This window comes from Gopherus flavomarginatus, chromosome 2, assembly GCF_025201925.1.
Source record: "Gopherus flavomarginatus isolate rGopFla2 chromosome 2, rGopFla2.mat.asm, whole genome shotgun sequence".
NCBI lineage: Eukaryota > Metazoa > Chordata > Testudines > Testudinidae > Gopherus > Gopherus flavomarginatus.
The window spans coordinates 159,455,619-159,482,588 of NC_066618.1; the positions used below are offsets into that span (position 1 = coordinate 159,455,619).

The window sequence follows — 26,970 nt, forward strand, 5'->3', positions numbered from 1 at the left end:
ACACTTCTCTGCTTTGCCAGATGCGGTGTTTATCAGACACCTGGTATGAAAAGTTTCTTGAATATGGTGTGAATTTGCTTGTGAAAGAGGCTGGCTCAAGCACTGTGGAGACAAGGCCACTAGTTATACAGAGGCGTTATAGCAGAATGGTGCAAGGAACAGTGGTGCAAACTGTCCTTTATTCACATGCCTCTTAGGAGAGAGTGGTAGATTGAGTCTCCATGGATCAATCAATCCTTGGCTTCGCCACTGAGATGACCAAAATGAGTGCCAGCAGGATGAGCTTGTTTTGGCAATTCTTGTTGGCTAGGACTCCATCTGTCAGGCTCCCTTCAGCTGTGACAAGCAAGTTCAAGGCATGAGTAGCATGGGGCAGATCCTCAGGTGCTGTAAACCAGTCGATGTCAAACAGAGCCATGCCGATCTATACTAGTTGAGAGCTGTCCCTCCCCACCCCACGCTTACTCCCAACCCCACGTACACTCTCACAACACTGATCACCTCAAGACACAGATACACCTAGTGGAACCACAACATTTTGTCTTTATTAGGCGTTCCCATGGTAATATAACACAGTTTGTAAGGAATAAAACACAAGACTTTGGGGTGGGGTTTGCCGTTGAGACAATGGTCAAATATCAGTACTTTTTGTCTACACACATGATCATCTTTAGCACTTACAGCTCCTCCTCTCATAGTTCACAATCACAAATCCAAGGGTTAAAATCCAGCTAGTATTAAATCCTACACTGTTTATTATTTTTAGAGCTTCAAGTCACTGCGGTTAATTCAGTCTCATTTTTTCTTTAAGCATTTACATATGACATTCATTAAACAGACACAAAGCAAATGAGCTCCCACAGAAAAACATGCTTACATAGCCTGCAAAAATCTTTCTATTTTTTCCTTTGTAATGAATGAACAAAACTATCTGAAAAGTCAGCCTGTGAAGGAAAAACGACAAGGAAGACTCAAGTGAATACTGAAGAGCTGAGAATGTTTCGTAGAATTGAAACGACTGTTTCTTTTTTCTCCCCAACTTGTTCCAATTTATTTCAAAGCACAGGTGGAAAAAATAGCTGTAATATATATTAGGTTTTACTGATTACTTTAACAAAAAAGTGCAATCTCTTTTACGAAAAACAAAAGACCCAAGAGTTAAACCAAAATCAAACATGGCTGGACAAATAAACACACTCTCCTTTTTTTTTTTTTTTTCAGGCTGATATTTTTGAAGAAGCCTGAAGGAGTTAGGTGTTGAGATCCAATGGGACTTAGGTACCTAAACTGCTTTAAGATCACTGGAAAATCCCAGCTTTGATACTTTACAAAAGTGGATTTGGTTTTTAGTTTTTAAAAGCCTGCATATATCTATTTTCCTTAAGAACCTGTAAACACCACTTTAAGAGTTAAAACATGGAAAAATAAAGTGAATACACATGACCAAATACAAACAGAAGAAGCAGGTGACACCACTGAATACCAGGGGACAAAAAGACAAGGTAGCTGAGGTAATATCTTTTATTGGACCAAGATGTTACCTCATCCACTTTGTCTCCCACAGATCCTGGGACCACCATGGCTCCACCAATGCTGCAGGGGACAAAAAGGCAGTGGAGATAAACATTGTGACAATGGGTGAAAGATTACCCTCTGTGCAAAGAACCAGCCCAAGGCCCCAAGCCCTCAAAATACAGCTTGAGTAGGACTGAAATGATGCATGTGAACCAACTGCTATCTGGATCTGAAACCAGGATCATCCATCGCTTGAGCTAAAGGATCAGCACCCAATTTCTCAAAGGTATCTAATGCTCGCTGATTTCCATGGGAGTTAGGCACCTAAATACCTTTGAGGATCTGGGCCTTAGCTCACAGGCACTCTCTACATGGGATTTAGCTAGTATATACGGAGTGAGAACTACCATTGACCCTAAGTTAGGGTGGGTTAAATATAGGCCTTTTCCTGGGTGTTTCTGGCAGGATGAAATTTGCCCTTGTGCAATGATCTATTGTATAAAGATGTCCCAAATCACTGGCAAAATCCTCAGCTGATGTAAATCAGCATAGCTACCACAAAGTTGCCATTCACACTAGCTGTAGTTCTGGCCCTATAACTGGAATTGTCATTGGTAAGCCCTGTCTTGTATGCTCTCACGAGGGTCTTTGCACGATACTAACCAAGTTTCTATCTATCTTAAATGACTGCTCTTGTGAGTTCTACTTTTTTTCTGGTCATCAAAGGGGGGATGGCTACTGAATTTAACATACTGCCAAATGAACCTAGTTTATTGACTAAAACCTCCGCTTAGCAAGCTTCACTTCCCCAAATGAAAAGCTTGTTGAGGAAAGGTTTTCATGGGACTTTGTTCTAGATCCTCAGCTAGTGTCAATTAAGCGTGAACTTCAATGGCGCTAGGCTGATTGACACCTGCTGAGGACCTGAGACTTTTTGAGGGAGATCATAGCTTTGCTTTGGGGCCCAGAAGTGTCCATGAACTAACACAAGTATCAAGTGCTTGCTGAAATGATGCTATGAACTCCTACAACCAAATGACTGTGGTGATGGTGCTGGTGATGGTCAAAGCTAGGACATGAATGAGGTTGGGGAAGGGAAGAGAGAATGGGGGAGGGATGTCCACTCTGAGACGAGACTCTGCAAACACAATGGTACAAAACATTTTTAAAAGTACTCAATTTTTTAAATTTCCTCAAGGATCTAATTTGCAGAAAAATCCAGAAGGAAAAACACCACACAACCTCAACCCAACTGGGTAAGATGCATCTTGTCAATTTCTAGCACAGGGTTCTTATTTGTAATAAGATACCCGGTGAGATCACAGAATGGTTGTGATGGGGGAGAATGCTGATACAAGTTTAGACTTCTGTTCCTCTGCCCTCCATTTAGTTGTCCTGTTGCAGGTCAGGACCCTAAGGAATATCCAGTTTAAACCCCCACTGAATTACTGCTGTGTTGGACATCTCGAAAGCAATTTTAATTTTTTTTTAAAAGGCAGCTCCCGGGAAATTCACTTTATCCTTCCTTTGTCAAAAGAGAGATGATTAATGGGAACAGAGGCCACATCTCAAACACTCTCTTTAAAACTGAATTTTTGCATGTCCAGCATATCAAACAGGATTTGTTTCTTTAACTGTGGTGGGATCGGGGAGAGGGGGAATTGAGTGGGATTGGTGACGATGAGGAAGATGGATTGAGGGGACTGAAAGTGGCGCCATAGCACACTGGTTGCCCGCAGTAACCGTCACAGGCTCTAAAAGAATCAAAAAGGGTCTCCAGGTACCCTGCCCCCTCCCCTGGTCCGCTAGGCGGCCTCAGAGAGGTTAGTTCCTTAACCCAAGCTGGTGATGTTGGCACGTCCACCGGGCGGCGCCACTATGCGCTGAGTAGTGCGGCGGGGGATATTGTCGTCGATCTGTGCACCTGGAAGGAGAGGGAGAAGAGGCCATGTCAGTGCAGTGCTGGAGCAGAGTATCTTTCAAAGCAGTAACTTAGACCTATGACATTGCCTGCCATCTATGGGCTGAATTCAGCCCATGGGTCTAAAAGGATGCAGCTCCACTGGAATTGATAACAGCCTCTTAGGCCAGGTTGAATTAGGCCCTATGTCTCAGTTCCTCAAAAAGGCATTTAGGCAGCTAAGTCCCATGGAAATCAATCGATTTCCTGCCTTGAGGAATCACAAAACAGGCAGCTGTTCTGCAAGGTGGGGTATCATTATGCCTTGCTGAATTGCTCTAATCCAAATCCACAGAGACCAGCAGTGGAACTGGAAAGTGTAGCACATTCTTTAGTGGAGTGAGTCCTAGTCTTCTCTGCTGAGGCTGCCTCATTAATTAGGATGGTGGGTCCTGAGACGTGGATTAGATTGAGACCTCTAGGTAGGCTGGTGGCCACCAGTTATCCATGCTAATGGCTTTGTGGGGGAGCGAGCAGAAGGTTGAACTGCCAGCCTAGAAGAGAGGTTCTCTATCCCCGTGCCACAAGGAGGGAGCACTATCTGGCCCACAGTGAACAAGAGCTTAAACCTCAGTTCAGTTGTTCTCGCTGCATCAGGTGCTCAATGGAAGGGCTCTAAATTGGCTGCTTGGGACGTAAAGCGGGGTAGACTGCTTAGCAGGAAGTTAAGGCTCTGTGCCCATAGAATGGGGCTGGACATAGGACTGACCCCTGGGTTGCAGGACAGCATCACTAAAAACAGACAAGACTATGCTACTGTTTCAGTGGAAGCTCTGAGCAGCAGCAGCGGCCCTGGAGCTGCCTGCAGATTCAGGGAAGGGGCACCACATCAATTCACACTGTTATGATGGTTCTTTGTGATCACAAAGGGCTACGTTAGACTGTGCAGAAGCAGAGGGCACTGAGAAAGTTTTCAAGTGGTAGGCTGGTGAGTGAAGAAATTTGTTAGTCTTTCTCCCCCTCACACCCCAGATGCTAAATTGGTTTAATTGCTGATTAGAATCATCATTTTGGGAGGAAAATCCCTCTCCTGGCTTCCCCTGTTTTAGCTTCTGCTGAGGCATGCTGCTGGCTTACTAGCCCTTTACCAAACACTTGGGCCACCCATTCCTCTCAGCTAAGTTAACTTAGTAGAAGACCTTGTCATATTTGTTGTGGAAGGAGGAATCTCATTAAATTGCCATTCTGATCCTCAACCTATTGCTTCAGCACAAAATGAGAGAAGTGTAACACTTTCCTATGCTGAGAACCTCAAGCCACAAGTGAGTTTCATTAGGACCATGTCAAAGTATTGAAATAACTTTTTAAATGCTTGCTTTCAAGTTCATTAAAAGCACTGCAAGTCTCTCTCAGATGCATCTCTCTAAATAAAACAAATGCGTTCCTCAACTGCAGGCAGCCCAAACTGCTTTTGGTCAGGTGATTGCTTTGCTTCAGGGAGTAGAACCAAAGTAGCTGCACGTTACTCCACCAGCCAACATGAACTTCCTAGCTGTCTCATCAGAACTGCCCTCTGGTTTCCGTAACTACATCTCCAAGTTCAAACACATCCTATTCTCTCATCGAGTTGCTCCAGTGTCCACCTTACAATTCTGGCCTTCTCGGTAGGTACTCTTATTTGACTCCTCTGATTTTGGCTTTCTCTGGACTAGTCACTGAGCTGGACCCCCCCAAAAATCAAAACTTTCTCTATTTTCCCCTCATTTTTGTCAACATTTTGGATTTTCACTGAAAAAAATATATTTTGTTGACAAATCCAAAAAAGTTGAATAAGTTTTGGCTTTAATCAAAAATCTTCCATGCAGAAAAAGTGAACTTCCTGAGCAGCTCTCAATTTAGCAGTAAGGTAGCCTTACCCTCCTTCTCTGGATCTGTCTCCCAGACACTGAGTCACTGTCTCTTCATACTTCACCATTAAATCCTCTTTTCTCAATTCAGGACAGACAGTCTCTCTGCAGTATCCTGTGATGCTACACAAAACTGCCTATGCCCTACAGAACACCTCGCTCTGCGCTATACGGGCCAGATCCCACATATCTGGTGTACACCAACATGGCTCCATAGAATCTGGCCCTGAATGTCAATCACAGGCTCCCTGTCTTTGGGCCACTCAAGCCTGATCCATAAAGGAAGCTTGTGTAAATGTCTCCCATTCTGGCCAAGCTATTCATGGCTGAAAAATCTCAGTCATAGACACTGCAAGATAAAAAGTGAAATAGACGAAGTGCCAGATCCTCAACTGGCAAAACTCTACAATGGCGTTACTTAACTTGTATCCCAATTGGGGCCCTGCTCTTTGAAGTGGATGAGATTATCGATTCCTTTGCTTTGGCACTGAAATAAATCAGAATTCTAGGAGGGCTTCTATCGAGATTTTTTCTTCTTCTGTGAAATAAACCCTCCCAGCCCCTGCCTTCTTTTATTATGGCAACCGAACCCACGGCCCCACAAGAAAACAACCAAGATTTCAACGTAATAATTTAGCCATACATAAGTATGTACCAGACAAGCTAAATCCAGACTGGTGCAGGTTCCTGACAGGTGGGGCCTGCTGTTTGGCTGGAGACGTCTTAGCAGAGGATGCTGGTGTGACAGTCTTCGGTGTCACAGATACTTCGCAGACAGGCCCATCGTACAGGCCCCGGGGGACGCCCCGCAGCTCAGCCAGCTGGAGAAAACAAAAGCAATGAGCCTCCAAACAGTAAAGCTAAAGGCAGCGTTAGGAAGAGACCTGAACCGGGACCAGACGTCACCAAGTTAAAGATGTTTGATTCAAGGTTCAGTTTTTGAACTAGAATGTAAAAGCTGCACCTCTGCATGGTGCTAATGTTGATTGAGAACTATGGCTGTTCAACTGTACAAGTGAAAGGGAGACCAGCCTTTGCCCCTCCAGCTGCAATAACTTCTTTTGCATTGAATGTGATTTCACTATTTGAGAGAAGGTCAACCAGACCTGGAAGGGAAATCAATATTTCTGGTGACCAAGGTATTTCAAAATCATGGGACTCCATGGTAATCCTCACAAGCCTCCAGTAGTATAAATCCATTGGCTTCAAAGCACTGCAAATTAATTATTTCCCATCAACATTTCAAAACACACTCACCCTTCATAAGGAGTATTGCTTGCAATGAATACTTTGACAAAGTATAATCCCAAGCAAACAACTGATTCTATCCAGGAGAGGGCAGTGTTGCAGATATGTCAGTACAGTGAGTAATATTTCCCTTCTCAAAGATGTTAACAAATTAACCTATACATACAATTACGCTACTGGTCCATTTTGAAAACACTCTAGGGAACAGATCCTCAGCTGCTGTAAGTCTACATAGCGATGCTGATTTCAATATAACTATGCTGACTTCTGCTGGCTGAGAAGCTTTCTAATTACTTCTGTTTTGGCTTTATATCTTTTTAAAACAAATGTTCATATTTTAGTCTCAGACTAAGTTCACTATTTTTCAAAAGTAGAAATGTTCTCACTATACTTGTTTCAATTCATAATAGACTGTTGGGCTGGAAGGGTCCTTGAGAGGTCATCTTGTCCAGCCCTTGCACTGAGGCAGGACCAAGTAAACCTAGACCATCCCTGACAGGTGTTTTGTCCAGCCTGTTCTTAAAAACCTCTAACGACGGGGATTCCACAACATCCTTTGTAAGCCTATACTAGAGCTTAACTATCTTTGAGATTTTCCTAATATCCAACCTAAACCTCCTTTACTGCAGATGAAGCCCGTTACTACTTGTCCTACCTTCAGCGAACATGGAGAACAACTGATCACTGCCTTTTATCAATGTTGTTGCTCTCAAATTTGTCCATTTTTCCTAAAATGTGGCACCCAGAACTGGACATGATACTCCAACTGAGCTCGCATTACTTCTGAGTAGAATGGGACAATTACCAACCATGTCTTACATACAACACTTTGTTAATACACCCCAAAATTTTAGCCTTCCCCCCCCCCCAACCATCACATTGACCCATTCAATTTGTGATCCACCTTAACACCCATTCCTCTTCAGCAGTACTACTGTTTAGCAGTTACTCTTCATTTTGTAGTTATGTATTTGATTTTTCCTTCCTAAGTGTAAACTTATTAAATTTAAACCTTTCAAAAAATTTTAATTTAAACCAATAATGCTGCAAACTCAATCACAAGAGAATCAAACTATCTGCCTGAAACAAGTCTGATTAGCTTAGTTTCATTGTTTGAAGATCGATTAAATGCAAAGGGAACAAAGTAAACAGCATAATTAGTTTTATTTTAAAAGTGTAGATTTATCTGGACAATCAACTTAAACACTATTTTTTCCTCCCATTATGACAAGATGCTAGTACCTTGCAGAGTCATTTTGTTGACTCACCCTGACCACCAGACCTAATGGTTCTTACTAGTTGTTATTACTCCTGTCCGTCTCTCTAAGACAGAGGGAATTTAGGAGCAGAGACATAGATTTGGCAGGGATAGCCTAGCTCAGGCTGAGGTTATTTAGGTTACACAGTTACTTTAGAAAATAAAAGCCAACCCAGGGAAGAAAGTAAATTTGGACAATACCCACTGTTTTCTCTACGGAAGAAGTGGGGTGGGGATGTCACCTGTCCACCAGCCCCTTAACAGACACTTCATGAGCTAACTAGCATTCATTGACATACTCACCCTGCTCCTTGCCTTGATGCGCTTGTAAACAAAGTCAGGGAAAGGCTTCCTGGGGATGTATCGTCCAGAGCCCTCAGTTACATGGAGGTTCCCATCCTCCAACACAATCTTTCCCTGGCTGATAACCACCAATGGAGACCCACGGCATTCCATGCCTTCAAAGATATTGTACTCCAGAGTCTAGGACAAAAAGAAGACATCAGGATCAAACGTTCATCTCAATGCAAGATGCCATGTCTTAGGCTATCGTCTAGTTAGAATTCCCCCTTTTTTTTTTTTAAACAACAACCCATGCTGATTCCCAAATTTTAGAGTTCAGGTGAGAGAGAGATGACCATGTCGATGCACTCGCCCCAATATATGTGGTGACGTAAAAGCAATAGTAATTAATGCTGTTATGAGGTTAAATCCTAAGGTCTTTATTCAGTTCTTACTCAGTCTTTACACGGGCAAAACTCGCAATGGGGCACAAATTGTCACGATGAACAAATGCCAACAAGTTCAAACTTGGATGCACTATAATTTAACCTCTTAGGCTTGGATCCTCAAGGGGCCTACTCCATGGCTGACAAAGGGATTTAGGAGCTTGATCCAAAGCCTATGGAAGTCATTCACTATTAGGCCTGATTTTCAGAGGTGCTGAGTACCAGCCCTTCCTACTGACTCCACATTGTGGAACAGAAGGATGAGCACATGGTTACAGCCCTTGACAGGGACTCTGAAGGACTGGGGTCCATTCTCCGCTCTGCCACAGACTCCTCTCACCTGGACAAGTCACTTTAATCCCTCTTTTTGCTTCCATTCCCCATCTGTAAAATGGGAATGCTAAGTAGCGTTGCTTGTAAAAATTCAATTTAAAAAATGCAATCCTGGCATTTTTACAAAATGTTCTTGTTTTATTTTGACCCATTCTCAAGTTTTTTTTTGCCTCCTCTCCCTCCCTTTTGTTGTCATGTTGGTTTAGACTGTAAGTTCTTTGGGGCAGACACTTTCTCTTACTATGTGTTTTCGAGCAATGCTTATCACAATGCAGCCTTGATCTTATCTGGGGCCCGGAGGTACCATCCTGATATAGATTAAGTCCTACATTTTAAAATCTTCATTCAGACACTTTTTTTTTTTAAACCAGATCCTGCCTGATTTAGCCCAGGATAGACCTTCCTACACTATCTACAGAAATTCCTGGTATCTTCACAGGTTTTTTAAACTTAATTGGATATAATTAAATAGTATATAAGGCCCTGAGGGATTATCCTAACAAACAATACTTAGTAAATCAGTCCCTCTGAAATACTCCTCATATATCAAACCTGAACAAGCTTTTATTCTAAGTACAGGTGAATAAAAGACAAAGATCATGTGAGAGAAGCAAATAACAGCCTGCTTTATGCTCAGAGTATTGTATGCATTATTAGTAATCATATCTGTATTCTATTATTGCCAATCAGCCCTGTGACAGGGTACACCAACCCTCTGATGCCCTCTGACGCACCCCACCTCAAAAAAGGGCAGTGGAGATGGTTCTCCAAGCTGCCTAGAGTGGCTGTGTCCCCCCAATCAGGGCCCAGCAGCCTAATATAAGAAGAGCTGCACGGCCAGAGAGAGTTCAGTTCCTTGCTGGAACTGTAGGAGTGTGGATGGTGTGTGGATGGCTGATGGAGCTACAGAACCCTGGACAGGGCAGCAGTGCCAGAAGCCAGGAAGAGCAAGAAGGAGACCTGAGCAGGTTGCTGGAACTCCATTAGGACAAGGCCCTGAAGTAAGGGTGAAAATGTAGCCCAGGGAATTAGAGAAGCTGTGTGACATAGTTAAAGAGACACAGCAAATGGCTGTGAACTATAGGGTCCCTGGGCTGGGACCTGGAGTAGTGAGTGGGCCTGGGTCCATTAGCCACTGAGGAGAAGTGGCCTCGACATTGAGGCACCCCAAAGGGGGAACGGAACTGTAGTGGCTCAGCTGGAGAGCTGTAGCCAGGAAGCCCCAAGAGGGTGAAGACTTTGTCTCCAGGGAGGGAGCCATGGGGCAGAGCAGGGACAATCAAAGTGTGTGCAAGTGTGCACACTTGGCCAAGGAGGCACTCATGAGAGGGGAGTGCATCCCATTACTGGTTCCAACTGACATAGAGGCCCTGTTGTTTTAGCTGAAATGCGTATCTTTGAAGCACATTTTCTGTATAAGATGAACAGGCTGTGAGAATTTGCTCCCCAGAAGGAGCACATTGATGTCACTCTTTCCTATTGTACTGTTTTGTCTTTAGACAATAAAATGGCTTAAGTTCGGTTATAGGGTGTATTGAATGCTTAAGAATGAACCATGTGCACTAATACATAGAGTAGAAGCATACATACACTGCTCAGAGATTGTTTAAAAAAAAAAAAAAACAACTAATCCTAATTAGATTAAAGCTAAATTGAGGTTTACAAAATGGTGTGTGTGTCAACATTTTGGTTGAGTCAGGGACTAGGCCAATCTTATTTTACTCTAATAGGATTGCACATTCTCAATTAATGGGATTTGAAATATTTGATTGGGGAAGAGACGACAAACAGAAGAGCCACTGGTATATGCTCCACCCTTTACCTGTACTGGCATGAAGGTCTTTACTAATATGTTATTTGGGAAAAGGTATTCTTGTGATCATTGGGGAGGGGGGAGGAAATAGCAACTTGCTCCAAGTCACTTTTGCGGAATTAATGATGTAGTCTGATCCTTAAGTGTGTTATAACTATGGGTGGGTTTGACTGTAGCGCTACAATTAGAACAGAGGTTAAATCAAAAAGCAAATGGGATCCAGTCTGAAAAATGTTGTGGTTGCCCAGAAGAGAGCTAGGATAAAAGTACAGGAATTAGGTTAGTTCCAAGCACAACAGTTTCCCTCTCTAGCTTTAATGTTTCCTTGCCAGAGAGTGGCACAGCTGTGAAATCCTGGAAAATGTGTGTTTCTCTAACACTTAAAAACAACAAACTAAACTGGTGCCCCACGATCACTAGCTCTGGGTCTGCAGCCGTAATAGCTTCTCTTGAGTTTCAAACTAGCTTTGGTTTTATCTTTTAATAAAATGCTGTTCCTTTAAAATAAAGGATGCTAATAATTCTGCACTTGTATCATTTTTGCCTCCATCATAAAAGGTGCTACGGAAAGTTTAGTCTTATGTCAAGATGCAGCTGGGAGAGGCAAGATCAACAGAAGAGCATTACAATCCTGTATGATACACAGCAGTCACCTACAACCTCATTCTCTTTCCCCCACTCATCCATCTTTTTATAACCAAGTGTAGAAGTCTTTAAGGCAAGGGTTATCTCTTTATTTCACATTTATACAGCACCTACCACGATGGGGTATTTGATCCTCCAACTGCAGCCTCTGAGTGGTATTGTAATATAGAAAATATTAATACCTCCTGGGAGACTTTTGGGGCTATAAACATGCTATTTAGAAATTAATGTCTATTTTAAGTACTGCTTGTACCTATCTGGACAGGGACAGGATCTCTGTCTGGATGGGTAGATACCTGCATGAAAATTAGATATTTGTTGCCTACAAGTTAGTGGTTTGTGCTGTTTGTCTTCCGTTGAAGTCTCTCCTTTCTTGGGGTTTTAAAAGGTAGCTTTTGAGAGGTATTAGCACCCTGAGACAATGAGGTGCAGATTATCAAAGGGATTTAGGGATTTCAATGGGAGTCAGACATCTAATTACCTCTAAAGAAGGTGGGCCTGAGGTCCTCCAGCTGCAGGGCTGATAGGGCAGTCCCACAAACATGCTTTAAGTGGATATTGAGAGGCGATCTTTGGGAAGAGGGTCACTCACTGAGTGCTTGACAGCCAACAAAGCCAGAAATTCAAAAGTGCACCCTAGTAACTAAGGTGCATAAATCCTGTTGAAAATCAAGGGTGCTCCTAAATCAGTTGGGTCTTTTGAAACGCTCTCCAGTGTGGGTCTAATTCTCCTCTGCTCTATACTGGCTGTATACTACTCTAACTCTGATGGCACTGGCTAACTGGATTGAGTTAATCCTGATTATACTGGTCTAAGTCCATGGAAAATCAGGCCCTGTGTGTTTTGCAATATGGACCCATGCCTTTTGGGAACCCACAATTCTTGTATCACATAGACCAAAAAAAGCTATCAGATAGCATATGAAAATTCTTGCTACCAACTGAAGCAGGACTTGGTCCAGCCCCTTATAACCATCTCTTGTTCCACTCCATCCTTGTAAGCTTTGTTTTATATATGATCTTTCATCCACCATACTGAAGTTAATAGCCCACTTACCAAGTTAGATAGTGTTAAGGAACACAAAAGCAAGCCAAACTCTTTTTTAAAAGCCTCTGTTAATGTACCCAGGGGATCCACTCTGTGTAGGAAAATTTTGCTGCTTCAGCAGTGGAGTGAATAAAGCCATTCATGGAAAAAGCACAAGAAGGTTTTTCCAAGGAAACATTCCCTAAGTTTTTAGCCAGCAGCTACACCAGTTGTAAACAGACCCACACAGTGGTTGTTCTCTCTCTCCTGCCTTACTGCAGGGTCAGGGGGAACTTCAGTGGGCCCTGCCTGCTGATAGTGGTCCGCACTGTTTCCTTTAGAATATGAGACCTACTTATTCAACGGCTGGAGCGAATACTTAAGGAGCTGGACTCTCAGCTGCTCTAAATAAATATAGTGTCAGAGTTCTACTGATTTATTCCTGCTGACAATCTGGCCCATAGACTTTCAGGCCAGAAGGAACTACTCTCATTTATCTAGTCTAACCATTTGAATTGCACAAGGCACAGAAATCCTGCGGCCAGTGGGAAAGCTCCTGGTTAAATTAGGCTGTGTTTTTAACTGAGAGGAGTTCAGTCTGCAAAATCTGAATCTGTCATTCAAACTCTCCAAAGTTCAAGAGTACGCTTGGATCCAGATGTCTGATTCTGCCCACTATAATGACTAGGGGTCACTGGCAAAACTTAAGTCTCAAAAACCAGCTCATAATTGTGCTAATCTTAGGTTTAAACTGAACGCTTCCTCCTCTTCCCCCCCACCCCAAAAAAAGATATTGCATCATTAGCTGAAAAATGACCCCCAGAATGCAGAGCGTCTTAAGTGTGAAACCAGTGTTCCTAGTCTATGTTCGTGGGCCAGTAAACACTTATTTGCTCCTTCACACTCAGGGTGCTGCTATGGTAATGTGCTCATGGGGTGCATGGTCTCAGTAGGACGCTACAGGAGAGTAAGTGTAACAGTGGATGTAAGTGTGAAGGATGGGATTTTATGGCAGATTTTTCATCTTCCCCTGGAATGCCAAGGAGAGACCGTGCATCAGAATCAGATGTGCATCAAACAAACACTCTCAATTCCCTTTGATCAGAGGGAGCTGTACGGCACATTATGGAGAAAGCCAGACTAGAATTCACACTATGCATAGTGCTCAGCTACAGAGGCCTGGTCTACACTTAAAAAAATTAGCTCAACCTGGCTACGTTGCCCAGGGAGGTGAGAATTTTCACACCCAGAGCACTGTAGTTAGGTCAACCTAACCCCTTGTGTAGATGCGACTATGTCAGTGGAAGAATTCTTCCACTGACCTAACTGTGGGAAGCCTTCGTACTACGGTACTAGAGCAGGCCGGCTGTAGCTCAGTGCAGAAGGGAGGGTAGGCAGGGCTCAGCTGCAAAAAGTACTCACTATGTTATGAGTCTTGGCAGAGATTGTTTTGATACTGTCAGGATCCCAGATGACAAGGTCAGCGTCAGAGCCCACAGCGATGCGGCCCTTCCGTGGGTACAGGTTGAAGATCTTAGCAGCATTGGTGCTGGTCACAGCAACGAACTGGTTCTCATCCATTTTACCAGTCACCTGGTGAAGGAGCAAAGAAATCACTGCATTAGCAAAGCACAAACCTGCACTAACAGCAACTAGCTAATAGCACCTCCTGCTGAAAGCAGGTTCCTAAGGGCCGTGTGCTAGACAGAGATTTGTTACCATTGGATGGAGGTGGTAGCTGGCTTTGTACAGACAACATTACTAATTAATTGTAACAACCGAGCTCTGTTACTATTTTTCCTTCAAAGATGTAAAAATTCCATAATACCTTGTTCTTGTTAGCAGTAACTATCAAAACACTTTAAAAAAAAAAAAAAAAGTCACTGCTATTATCCCCATTTGACAGATGGGAAAACTAAGGCACACAAAGGGCAAGTGGCCTGCCCAAGGTTAACCAATGAATCAGTGGCAGAGCACCTATGTCTCCCAGGTCTGAATCCAGTGCACTATTCACTAGACCACACTGCATCCCTATAGCAGTGCAAATCTTAATCAAGCAGCACCCAACATGCCTGTGGGATCAGTTTATTAGACAGTTTACAGATGAGGAATTAGAGGCAACACAGAGAGAATACAGGTGGAAAGAATTACATTTCCTCCATGAGGGCTGGAGAATTTTGAGCCACATTTTAGTCTCTGATTCAACCCCTGAGAAGGGATACCTAGGGCCCTACATTCAACTCCTGCGCAGCCCTGGTATAGTGGCATTGTTGGGGCAGGGCCAGAGGAGACACGCAAGGGACCAGAGGAAAAGTCACCAGCGTGCTCTGCACTGGCACTTCTAGGCTACAAAGCAGCCTGTAAGCAGCTATTAAGGGTGCTCAGAGCAAGGGCTGCTATAACTCACTCCACACCTCTATTGCAGCCCAGAAGTGGGAAGGTGCAAAGGTGGGCGATCTACCTCTAGACAGAGGCAGACAACATTCACTAGATTCTGTTTTAAAAATCACTTTCACTTTTTTTTTTGTTAATGGCCTCTTTAGATGTTAAACAGTGGCAGCAAAAAAAAAAAGGGGGGGAGGGGCCCAACAAAATGTAACCCAACCATGTAACTGACCTCCTCAACTAGAGAACGGATGGGAATCAGACCCCTGAGTGACATACCACAGCCTTATCCCAGACGATGGACATTCTTTCTTCCGTCCCATTGGTTCCTTCAGGGATCAGGGTAAAGTTGTCCTTTCCAACAGCTTTCTGGGCAGTGTTGAAGGTGCAATGGGCACTGCCTGTTACCTGCAGGTCTCCGCTGAAAACCAAATGGGGGGGCAATTACTTTATCTTCACAGCAAATTAACAACTCATGTCTTCAGAGAGCCCAGGACCTTCTGCATCACAGCACAGCACAGCACAGCACTCCCCCCCCTTGAGCTAAAGCTGGAACTCTGTTAGCAGGCAGCACCAGGAAGTTATCTTTGGTGACCATCCACTAGCAGAGAATGCGTAACGTGCTTAGGCAGCATATTCTATGAACACGCAGCCTCATCTACTCACCAAGCCAGCAGGGAGTTGAGAAAATCAGGAGTGGTTGGGTCAGGGCTCAGTGGTGGGGAGGTGACAAAGGCTGCAGCCTTGACCCAGTTCTTACTCCAGTAATGAGATCCATCGGTCCCCAGGCTTGCTGTGATGGGCTCACCATAGACCACGGTGCCTATGGGGCAGAAAGACACCAATAGGACAGCTGTAAGCATCACAATGCCAGCAGAGCAACGCGCATCTTGCCCCTAGGGACATTATCCCATAACTACAGCAGGATTTCTTACATCTTCCTCAGACGCAGCTGATAGTGGCCCTGACAGAGGCAGGATACTGGACTAGATGGTCTGAAGCAGCATTGCAAATGCCCCATTCTATCCTGCTGTTAGAACCCAACCCAATCTATTTGTTACAACAAATGATATGAGGCCAGGTGCTATAAATGCCCAAAAATTAAGGCTGGTGAAATCTGAACCAACACAAACTGTATGGTTTGGGCAAAAATTTTATCTAAAACAAAATTCTGCCAGTTACCCCCCACTAACCCCACCTCTTATTTGCAGTATCTCCAGTATCCTGGAGTGTATTCAAATGTTAACATTTCATTAGTATGGACAAATGGCCGCACCCTGCTAGTGGGAAAAAAAAGATGTAAAAAACGAGGTCAGTGCTGTGTATGAAATGCAGATTTGCTGATGAGACAATAACCATACAATTCCCATTTCCACAGCATCTTATGCTTGAGGGACCAGCTTAGATCAGCGTCATTAGACAAGACTGCCTGGTTAAGAGTTTCCTCAGAAGTACTCATGCTACCACCGCTTGCCATTATCTTATCTATGACCTAGTTTTCACAAGCCACTGGTTATTTTGCGTGCCCAGTTTGAGAAACCTTAATAATGATACCACCACCTACCTCTCACATAGAGCTTTTCATCCGGAGCTCTGCCAGTATAATTATCCATTTTACAGATGGGGAAACTGAGGCACGGAGCAGTGAAGTGACTTGCCCAAGGTCACCCAGCAGCCCAGTGACAGCAGAGATGGAAACAGAGCCCATGTCTCCTGAGTCTCAGTCCCCTGCTCTATCACTAGGCCTTAGGGTGACCAGATAGCAAGTGTCAAAAATCAGGGCAGGGGGTAATAGGAGCCTATATAAGAAAAAGACCCAAAAATTGGGACTGTCCCTATAAAATCAGGACATCTGGTCACCCTAGGCCTTATGGCCTCACAGGGGCTGATTTTTAGAGCGTGGGTAACTCAGCATTTTCTGAAACTCAGATCCATTTATGGCAACTCGAGTCAGGCACCCAACACCGCCAGTTACTTTTGAAAACGTCTGCCTTTCAGTATGTGAGAGTTAACAGTGAGGGTCTTGTTCCTGATGAGCATCTGGGGCAGCAAATGTTGCCTGTTTATTAAATACCTCATAATGGGACAATACAAATAAGAGTTGGGGGAAAACCAGAGTGTTTGAAGGCCCATTATGGGATAAATCAGGAGGGATATGATAAAAAAAAGTAGCAGAATGAAGATTTTGTTATATTTACAGTAACGCTGTCATAAACAGAGTGGGGCCCATAGTGCTAGGTGCTGTACATACACACAGAGAGAATCTCTGCCCGGAAGAGCTTAGAGTCTAAATAGAAAGGACAAAGGGTAGGAGAAAGGAAGTATTATACTCATTTTACAGAGGGGGAACTGAGGCACAAAGAAGAAAGATGTTTTCCCCAGTGTCTGTGGCACAGCAAGGAAATGCAACCAGATCTCGAGTCACAGTCCAGTGCTTTAACCACAAGACCGCTTTAGAGGAGTATTTTTAACCACAGGTGGGAACAGCCCATGTTTCAGGGCATGATTCTTTACATGGGTAGGATCCACTATCAGTGTCTGCATACAGAGCACATACTGGAGGCTACAACTTCACAAGCCCTGACAGCTGCTAGTGGCACTGAACTACTAACCAAATGAACCCCTCTGAGCTCTATCTAATGCACCCCTCACTGTGGCATTCAAGCACAGATCCTTATTGTGCTACTACTCATGTGCAAAGAAGGCATCTGGGGCTTTGTGGGTTTTCAGACACCAAGAATAGGCAAAAAGTGGGGCAAAGCCCATGGAATCTGGCCACTTTCCTGTGACAGAGCACTGAAGGTGCATCCTAGAGAACAGGACTTAAGTGTGGATCATAATGGTTTGGCCTCCTACTTCGTCACTGGGACTGTTTAAGAGACAATTCTCCAGCAGAAGAGGAGCCTGCCAGGGAGTACTCGCAGCAAATAGGTTCAGGGGTCATGAAACTGGAACAAGGCAAAGGGCACGCTGGATATGAAAGGGAAGCCTGTTTATACCCAATACATTGGAGGAATTGTTCTCACAAACTATCTTTCATCTTGCAGGGCTGCCAAGGCCAGTGTCTGCAGTGAATATTCACCATGCAATTGCCACCATGTGCATCTGGCTTTACATAAAGTTCTTTTTTTTTTCTCCCCCACTACGAAATCAATTACCTTTTGTTCATTTGTTTGGATGTTCTTCAGTGACTCACTCTCTACCCTCTCAGGGTTGTGGGTGCCAGCTGTGTGGCCCTCTCTCTGTTGTGTAACTCCGCTTTGCATGCCATGTTTTTAAGCTTGTGTAACTTATACCAGAAGTCGCCTACTAGGGGCAAACAACATTTTGCCCTGAAATTGTACATAAGCTACCACCAGAGAGTATGGCCTAGTAGTCAGTGCTCTCTCTTACAAGATGAGACAGACCACTTCAATTCCCTGCACTACCACAAACTTTCTGTGTGACCTTGCCCAAGTCACTTAGCCTCTCTGTGGCTCAGTTCCTCATCTGTAAAATGGGGATAATAATTTTCCCTACCTCCTAAGGGTACTATTAAAAGACTGTGAAGCACTCTGAGATCCACTGAGAGATAAACAGGAGCAGCAACCTGGGGAGTTTTGTGAGGAGCGACGACGAGATCCTTGGCATGAGTTTGAATGTTAGCTTATTCGTTGTGTGCTTGCTTGCCGTGTGCCTGCTTGACTGAAGATTGTCGTGTTGTCTGTTGGTGGGGCTGAGTGCTAGGCAAGAGTCAGAGCTTCCTAACAACGCAGCAGCCATCCATCCATCAATCTCTAATGCCTTTAGGAGCCCTTGACAAGAGGCCACGGCTAACTCAGGGAAAACAGAGGCTTAAAAAGCCAGCTCCTAAACAACCAGAGGAGCTAGTGAACAGGTGAGTTTTATGGGGGAGTTTAAAGAATCATAGAATATCAGGGTTGGAAGGGACCTCAAGAGATCATTGAGTCCAACCCCCTGCTCAAAGCAGGACCAATCCCCAGACAGATTTTTTTGCCCCAGATCCCTAAATGGCCTTCTCAAGGAATGAACTCACAGCCCTGGGTTTGGCAGGCCAATGCTCAAACCACTGAGCTATCTGTCCCTCATATTGTTACATGACTGAACCAATTAACTTTCCTCCTCCCTTCAGTGTGCTCTGCATCAGCTGATTGCCAGCGCTAGCTCCATTTGAGTGGTGCCATATGCAATGGCTGATATACACTTTAGGGTCCTTGTTCAGAGTTAAAAGCTCTAGACTGCAAGCTCTTCGGAGCAGAGATCGTCCCTTATTGAATGTCAGGGGAGCTCCCAGCACACTGTGGATGCACAACATTATTTCGGTATTAAGCACCCTTCAATTTTCTGCTGTCACTAATTACTATGATCTGTATCACAGAATGCCCGGAGGGCCCAATCAGGATCCAGGGTAACAGAGTATAAAACACAGTCTCTCTCCAGAGAAACTTACTCCCTACCTTTATGTATATTAATCATTATTACTAGTTTTTACATAGCAGCTTACAGCCTAGGATCTCCCCAAGCATGTCTCATCTTTACTGATGAGGGAAGCAAAGGAAAGAATAATTAGGGCCACATTCTTCAACAGTGGCCACTGATTTTGTGCTGAGGCTCCCAAAGAAAAGATACACACAGCTAAACGCAGGTGGCCACTCTTGAAAATGTAGGACTCTGAGAGTTACCTAAGGCTACCTGGTGAATCTCAGTAGCAGAGTTGAGAATAGAAGCTAACCCTGAGGACATCCAGTGCTGCTCTCGATTCCTGGTTAACCACAGCTAATACTGATATAGTATTTTCTAAAAACTGTACACACGTTATTAGCCCCCGTGCAAATTCAATAACATTCCATAAAGATTTTGTGTTTTAAAAAATGTTCTTCATCTTTACACCAGAACAGATTTATACATTGCTTATTTCTGAGCTTTCAGAGGGGATGCTTTCATTTTTTTTCCCCTGCTGTTAACATGTCCCTTAAATGCAAGCAGAAGGAATGGGGGTGACAATTCTAGAAAAATACATTGCCTCAGCCACTCCTGGGACACAAAACCGAGCTAAAATTTACAAGGTTTAACACCTCCTTGTAGTCCCCCCTACAATCCCTGTTGTCTGTTCTTGCACATACCCAAATTCATGGCTTCTTTAGTCACCACTATAAAAGCTATGCTTGAGAATATCTGTAGGCCCAGATCCACAAAGGTATTTAAGCTCCTAATTTCCATAAATTAGGGGTCTAAATATCTGTGTGTATCCTTGTGGTACACAAGGTTTAGAAGGAGTGAGAGAGCCAGATACACCTAAAAAACACACTCTAAACTTAGGCCAATAAACAACACAACCCCCAAAAAGAACAATAAATAAACAAAAAACCCTTCAAGAATCAAAAAATCAAAATAATGCAGGCAGAAGTCTAGCAGCAGAGTGGGGACTATCCGGTTTATTGCAATGAATGCAGCACATATGATTACCTGCCTTGTGGACAGGTGGCATACGTCTGCATTCAGTGCAAGCAACTCAAGGCTCTCAAAGACTGCGTATGGGCTCTTGAGAGTGGCTGAACTGGAGGAACTAATGGAGACAGAGAAGTACATAGATGAGACCTCCATGGACACATCAAAGTGGTTCCACCCCCAGTCTGACAGCCTCTGTGCTGTTGAGAAGGATGAAAATCTCAAAGAACATCAAGCTGGAGCAGAGGGAAATGATACCATAGTTGGGACCTTCCTTCCAAATGTCAGGCACCCAAAACCACCAGGGGAGGGGACCTCAGTTATTAGGAAGAGCAAGGTAATAGTAATGGGGGATTCGATCATTAGAAAGAAAGATAGTTGGATTTGTTACAACCGGGAGAAATGCAAGAACTGCCTGTCGGATGCAAAGGTTGTGGATCTCATGAGACATCTAGACAGACTTATGTGCAGTTCTGGAGAGGAGCACTGTAGCTACACAGAGACATGGGGAAAGATAGGAGAGAGATCCTGGAGGCCAATTCAGACTCCCAGGTAAGAGACTAAAATCCAGGACCTCCAAGGCAGCATTCTCTGAAATGTTTCCAGTTCCATGTGCAGGGCCAGTTGGACAGGAGGAACTGCAGAGTATCAATGTGTGGATGAGATGATGGTGTTTGGAGGAGGGATTTAGGTTTATGAGGAGCTGGGGAACCTTTTGTGAAAGGAGGAGCCTATAGAGGAAGGATGGGCTCCAACTAAACCAAAATGGAACCAGATTGCTGGTATGTAAAATTGAAAAGGTGATAAAGACGTTTTTTAACTAAGGGCTGGAGGAAAGTCGACAGGTGCAGAGGAGCACACGGTTTGGACAGACATCACTTAGACAAGGATTTATTAGAGGGGATGCTCTATATCCTAGTAAACAGGAGAGGACAGAAACTGATAAAGTACAGGTAGGAACTGAAGAGAAACAGTCAAATGAAAGAATCCCATTCAATATTGACAATTTTTTTAAGTGTTTGTATTCCAGTGCTTGAAGTTTAAATATTAAGATCGGTGAACTTGAGTGCCTGGTATTAAATGAGGATATTGATATAACAGAGGCATCACAGAAACTTGGTGGAATGATGATAATCAATAGGGCCCAGTAATAACAGGGTACAAAATATACAGAAATAACAAAGTAGGACGTGCTGGTAGGGGAGTGGCACTATATGTGAAAGAAATCGTAGAGTCAAATACAGTAAAAATCTTAAATGAATCAAACTGTATCACAGGATCTCCATGACTAGAAATTGCATGCCTGAATAATACTTAATTGGCACAGTATAGCAGCAATAGGAATATATTACTGAGCTCCTGACCAGGATGGTGACAGTGACTATGAAATGCTCAAGGAGATTAGAGAGTCTACAGAAACAGAAAACCCAATATTAATGGGGAATTTCAGCTCTGCCCAGATTGAATGAAGTTGCCAGAAGTTGCGACTGGATGACAGAGGGAGGAATACTTGATAAATTGCCCTATTCTGGTCATTCGCTCTGAAGCATCCGGCACTGGCCACTGTCAGAAGACAGGATACTGGTCTAATGGACCACTGTTCTGGATAGTATGGGAGACTAGTAACAGCCTCCAGCACCTTTAATTTGTAGGTTGTTGGTTCAAATTCCAGGTCAGTTCCACAGCCACCAAAAGACTGTTTAACAGCCTGAGTGCAATGAATAGGTGGTTTCTATAGTCTCTCAACCAGATTTAAAAGCATGTCTTAATCAGTTAAGCCAACCCATCAGCTAGAAAAATGTCATTGCTATCATGTTAGGCACATATCAGGTGGTCCTCACCAGAGTGGATGTAGATGCACTAGAAATGATACAGTTTTTCTCTGTCACGTAATGTTTAAATGTTATCAGGAATTCTATCACAAAAAGGACCATAACTCGAAGAAACAGTCTAATTTTGACCAAAATTGGTAGAAAGCTTCTAAATACAACTGATAATGCAAAATATTTGTCATTATTTGTAGCGTGGACAGATTTGAAAAAAAGTCCTAAGACTCCTGCACCAGCAACTGATATTAACACGGTGTACGCCACAATGAAATATTTTCAAGATACGTGTCAGTCTCTGGGCCAAGACTGGACCTGTGACGCATATGATGAAGGAATCTACCGCAAAGCGCAGTTGATTAAATGGAGGAATCAAAACGAATTTGAAAATGATCACCTTGAGATGGAAGGCATGCATCATGCAAAGAATTTCATAGGTCATACAGGCAGTGTGATGCAGGAAAGTGAGTTTCAAGACACCCATGTGGAAGTCAGCATCCATGATGCTTCAGTCATCAGCCATGCTTTACGAGGAGAAGCATATAACCATGGTGTTAGAATCCACAAACTTATGAGTGAGGCAATGAGTTGCTTGAAATGGATAGAACTTAGCGATTCCATCAACGCCGATGTTCTCCCAAAAGACGCAAAGAGATGCATCTTAGAGAAAGCTTGAACATGAACTAAAGCATTTGAAGATGTGGAGAAGGCACATATAGGAACCAGAGTGGAAGCACAGAATGATCTTTCAGACTTCATGAACCATCATTCCATCAGCTCATGGACACTTATGTTACCCAAGGAAAAAACTGTTTAGATATATTTCTGTTCTGGAAAAACTATATAGCAGATTTCTCCCTTTTACGGATAGATTTCATAGCAGCAAAAATAGACAATAGCAAGTCCATGGAGCTTGAGACATTTGCAGAGATGATTCCACTTGATATCCAGTGTGGTCATATGAATTGGGCTAGATGGGATTGTGTAAAATGTAGCAGAAGCCAGACATCTGGTATCATGCCCTGGTTAATAGTCAAGAAGCAGTATACTGGACTGCCAGAACCTTCAGAGGTGCATGGTATGATATGGCTATAGAGCAATCTCTCAACAAGGACCATGGGAAGCACAAAAGATAAGGCTCTGATCAGAGGAATACCTGACTGCATATTTTAAGGCAGCTGTAACAACTATGGCCAAACAAATGGGTGAATACAGCCTTCAGCAACAGAGCTCCACAAAGAAGCTGCCCCAAAGTGTCTGGCTGCAAATGAAACTGCTGTCCAAGATATCATAAAAGCTGTGACTGAAAGAACGGCAAATCCGTGTTGCACTAAACCTGGAAGAAGCCCAGACGATAGAAAGCCGCCTGTGAACACTGCAACATCTTCTGTAGCCCCCACCTGAAACTGCATGAAGTTTGTGTGTGATGAGAGAATGGCACACAAGGAATGAACCAGCTGTAACCAATAGGCTGCAAAGGGGTGAAGCAGGCCTCTCTGATCCCATAAAAAGGCATAATCTGAAATTGTTTGGTAACCTCAACAAAACAGATGAACAAAAGAAGAAGCAGACAGCACAATCAGTAACTATCGATAGTCAGCAAGCTGATAGGTATTGCCCAGTTCAGAGATGTTGATATCCAGGGTTTGATGAAGTATGTCCTGGCACCTGTCCCACTTTCCCTCTTCAACTTGGATGGATCTCTAAGACAGACCCAAAAGAGCAACACATTGTCTTGGCTGGAGAAAAATCTGTCAGTGATTGAGCTAGCCAACGTTAGCTATTATTGACCTCCTGATCCTTCTGCAGATGGTGGGCACTGATACTGCCGAGTGCAAAACTATTGGCGAGCTGCTTCATCAGCTATTAAACATTATCCCTAGACTAACATGTCAATTCACTGCTGCTGTTGGTGACAACTATGCAGATAAAGACTCAGTCAAATCTGGTGAGCGACCCTATGGGAAGAATGTCCAAATGCAAGAAGTTTGAAACCCCACTGTGTTAACACCATTACCAAAGCAACGCTTGAAGAGCTCATCACATTCAAAGAACAAATCTAACATTGCAAACTTCCTCCTCAGTGACTGCATCGTGAAGTGTGAACAGAGTTTGTTGCCTGGTGCTGAAGCATACCTTGCTGGTGGGTTTCACGACCTCTCAGGAGCAGTGAAAATAGTGCCAGACAACCATTCTGCAATACCAAAACTTGAAGCAGATCACGAGAAAACAGATTCACGCATGGTTTTTGCACGTTGTTGATGCAAAGCAAACACTTGGAGTAAACAGGGTGCTAATGCAGAGCTTGGACTCAGAGGTTGCATCTACGTGCCCAAGACACTGCTCTGTTCTTGGGGTAGATGAATTCTATTTCAAAACTGGAGTTGGCCCAAAGAAGAGATTTGTTTCCATGCACAGCGTAGCTAGGGAATGGGGAACGGACGTGTGTCTTGTGTCACCATTCATGCAATCAATGGATTTGACTGTACTTCAGCTTTCAGTGACGTGGGAAAAAGATGGCTGAAGCTAGCAACTGAGCCCCCGGAAAAGTGGGTGGAGAAGGAATTTAGAGCTCCTCTCTCCCTCCCCTCCCCCTAGCCCTGAACAGCAGTAATGTGCAGGAAGGAACACTCCAGAATGCCTCTCAAACCCCCATTTGGACACCCCAACCCTCAGTCTGGGGGCTCTGTGTCTACGGCAGGCATTGAGACTGCTTGTTCCCAATTCCCCACTTGGTCTTGGGTGCGAGGCTGCGGCCTGTGGTGATGGTGCCTATTCTGCATCCCCCCACTCTGTGCTTGTTGCATTCCCCTTCTCAGCTCTCTTACTGTTAGTGATGCGTCTGTGGTACGAATCAAGTACATCCACCCTCAGCAATCCCTCTCCTCTGGCCTCAGGGCTAATATGTCTGTGGCATGCCCATTCTCAGCTCCTTGGTCACAGTGCTCTTCGTAACGTCTCTTCCACTGGATTTTCCGCTGCATTGCGGACTGTTACTCTCTCTCTGGAATTCCCCCACCACCACACCGGGGGTCACGGCCCAATCCATGTGGGCTCATGCCACCGTGGCAGCTTTCCTTGCAGATGTCCTGTGGCAGGACATTGGCTGGGTGGCCACTTGGTCCTCCGTCCATACCTTTCAAACCCATTGTGCCCTTGCCCCTGCCGCGGCAGCGGATGCGGTTGTTGGTCATGCCATCCTTCAGACTGTGACTTCTGGAGAGCCCTCGTGCCCAGCTCCACACTGAGTACTGCTCGGCACTCTCCCACGTCTGGAATCCACATAGGGACCAGCACTCAAAGAAGAGGAGAAGGTTACTTATTGTAAATGGAGGTTTCTTTGAGATGTGTGGTCCCTATCTCGATCCCAATCCTCCATCCCCTCTGCTCCGGGCTCTGCTCCTGCCTGATAAAAGGGAACTGGAGTGGCATCGACCCCCACAACCCCTTAAAGCCTCAGACGTGCCATGCAGTGGGCGCACAATGCACGTGGGTCAACAAACACCACTATGAACAGTTGCGGCTCTGAGGTATGGCGAGAATGCGCACCCCACATAGGGATCATCACTCAAAGAAGAACCTCGGACCACTACTTTGAATTTATGGCATGGACCGAGCTGACCTAACCAGAGAGTTAATAAAGAACCAACGAGCAGCTAAATCAAGCAGTTTTTGCTCAGTAGCACTAGCAAGATTTGAAGGGAGGTGACTGCAGATCAACCTAACTGCAGCTTTTTCGAAGTCAACAGTGGTATCTTTGGTGTCTCAGTGCAAGCTTTTCTATACTGTGGTGAGAAGCTAGTATCTAGATAACAAGCGCTAGTTGTTTGCCAAGAAGAACAAAACAAGTGAGAAACCCTGCAGCCTGCACAATTATGTGCAAATCATCAGCTATACATATGGACTCGTGCAACAGTTCAGTATCTTCAAGCATCCCCTGTTAAAACCAGATGGATGACAGACAGCATGGGACATCTTGTTCCTCAAATGATGGTCTGCCACCTGCGCCAAAAGTCATCCTCACCTTTGGGTAGCATTGCTGAGGAGATGCAAATGCCGCAGGGAAGATCTGATGTGATCCTATGCAAGCAACTGTGACAGTGATTAGTATAGGAACACATCAGACACAGGTTGTGAGGGGCAACAGAAAGATTTCAACTATCTGACTATTTTTTTAAGTAAATTATAGCTCAGAGTGGTGTGGTATTAAACATTTAGTAGCTCATAGTTAGTTATATGTAGGGATTACATCCAAGTACATGTTATTCACACAGTATATTCATGCAAAACATTCTACAGATCTTCTGCTAAGAATCATTACTGTAATATAAGTAGTTTACATTTATTGTCATTGTATTCAGCGATACTAAGAAGATAATTACAGTTATACCATGTGTGCATTAGACATACAGTTCTGATGTTGTCTGCTCGGCCTGAGGCATGTTTTATAATTAGGAGGTCTTATTACCTGCATCATTTGATAAAAGCAGCAGACAGACATCAGTCAATTCTACAAATAATGACAAATATTTGCAAACAAATATGCATCCGAAGAAGTGGATATTCACCCAGGAAAGCTCATGCTCCAGTACGTCTGTTAGTCTACAAGGTGCCACAGGACTCTTTGCTGCTTTTACAGATCCAGACTAACACGGCTACCCCTCTGATACTTAACAAATATTTTGTGACAGAGAAAAACTGACCCACTTCCAGCACCTACATCCGCCCTGGTAATCACCACCAGATATGTACCAAACACAGTAGCAATAAAATGTTTCTACCTGATGGGTTACTCCTTAATGCCCAAAATGGGTCTGGGCTGGTAGACTGCTAGCCCACATCCCAAAAACTACCACCACTATTGGCTGTCTTCACAGTTGTGACCAAGGGTCGAGGGATGTTTTTTGTGGTTAATGCACATGACTAGGACTCGAAAG

General features: G+C 44.0%; 1 protein-coding gene across 5 annotated transcripts in view; it reads right to left on the reverse strand.

Annotated features, from left to right (window-relative positions):
- Positions 1–523: 523 nt before the first annotated feature.
- The window catches only part of DPYSL2 (dihydropyrimidinase like 2), a 100,408-nt gene continuing 73,961 nt past the window's right edge, over positions 524–26,970 (reverse strand). For 3 of the 5 annotated variants that reach the window (XM_050939981.1, XM_050939980.1, XM_050939983.1), the window contains 6 exons: positions 15,426–15,582; positions 15,039–15,180; positions 13,797–13,967; positions 8,132–8,311; positions 5,966–6,143; positions 524–3,439 (listed from right to left, as the gene is read on the reverse strand). In XM_050939981.1, the coding sequence (XP_050795938.1) occupies positions 3,348–3,439; positions 5,966–6,143; positions 8,132–8,311; positions 13,797–13,967; positions 15,039–15,180; positions 15,426–15,582 (920 nt within the window). In that variant the 3' untranslated portion in view covers positions 524–3,347. The remainder of the gene's footprint in view (positions 3,440–5,965; positions 6,144–8,131; positions 8,312–13,796; positions 13,968–15,038; positions 15,181–15,425; positions 15,583–26,970) is intronic. The other 2 variants (XM_050939982.1, XM_050939984.1) reach the window with 1 other exon arrangement.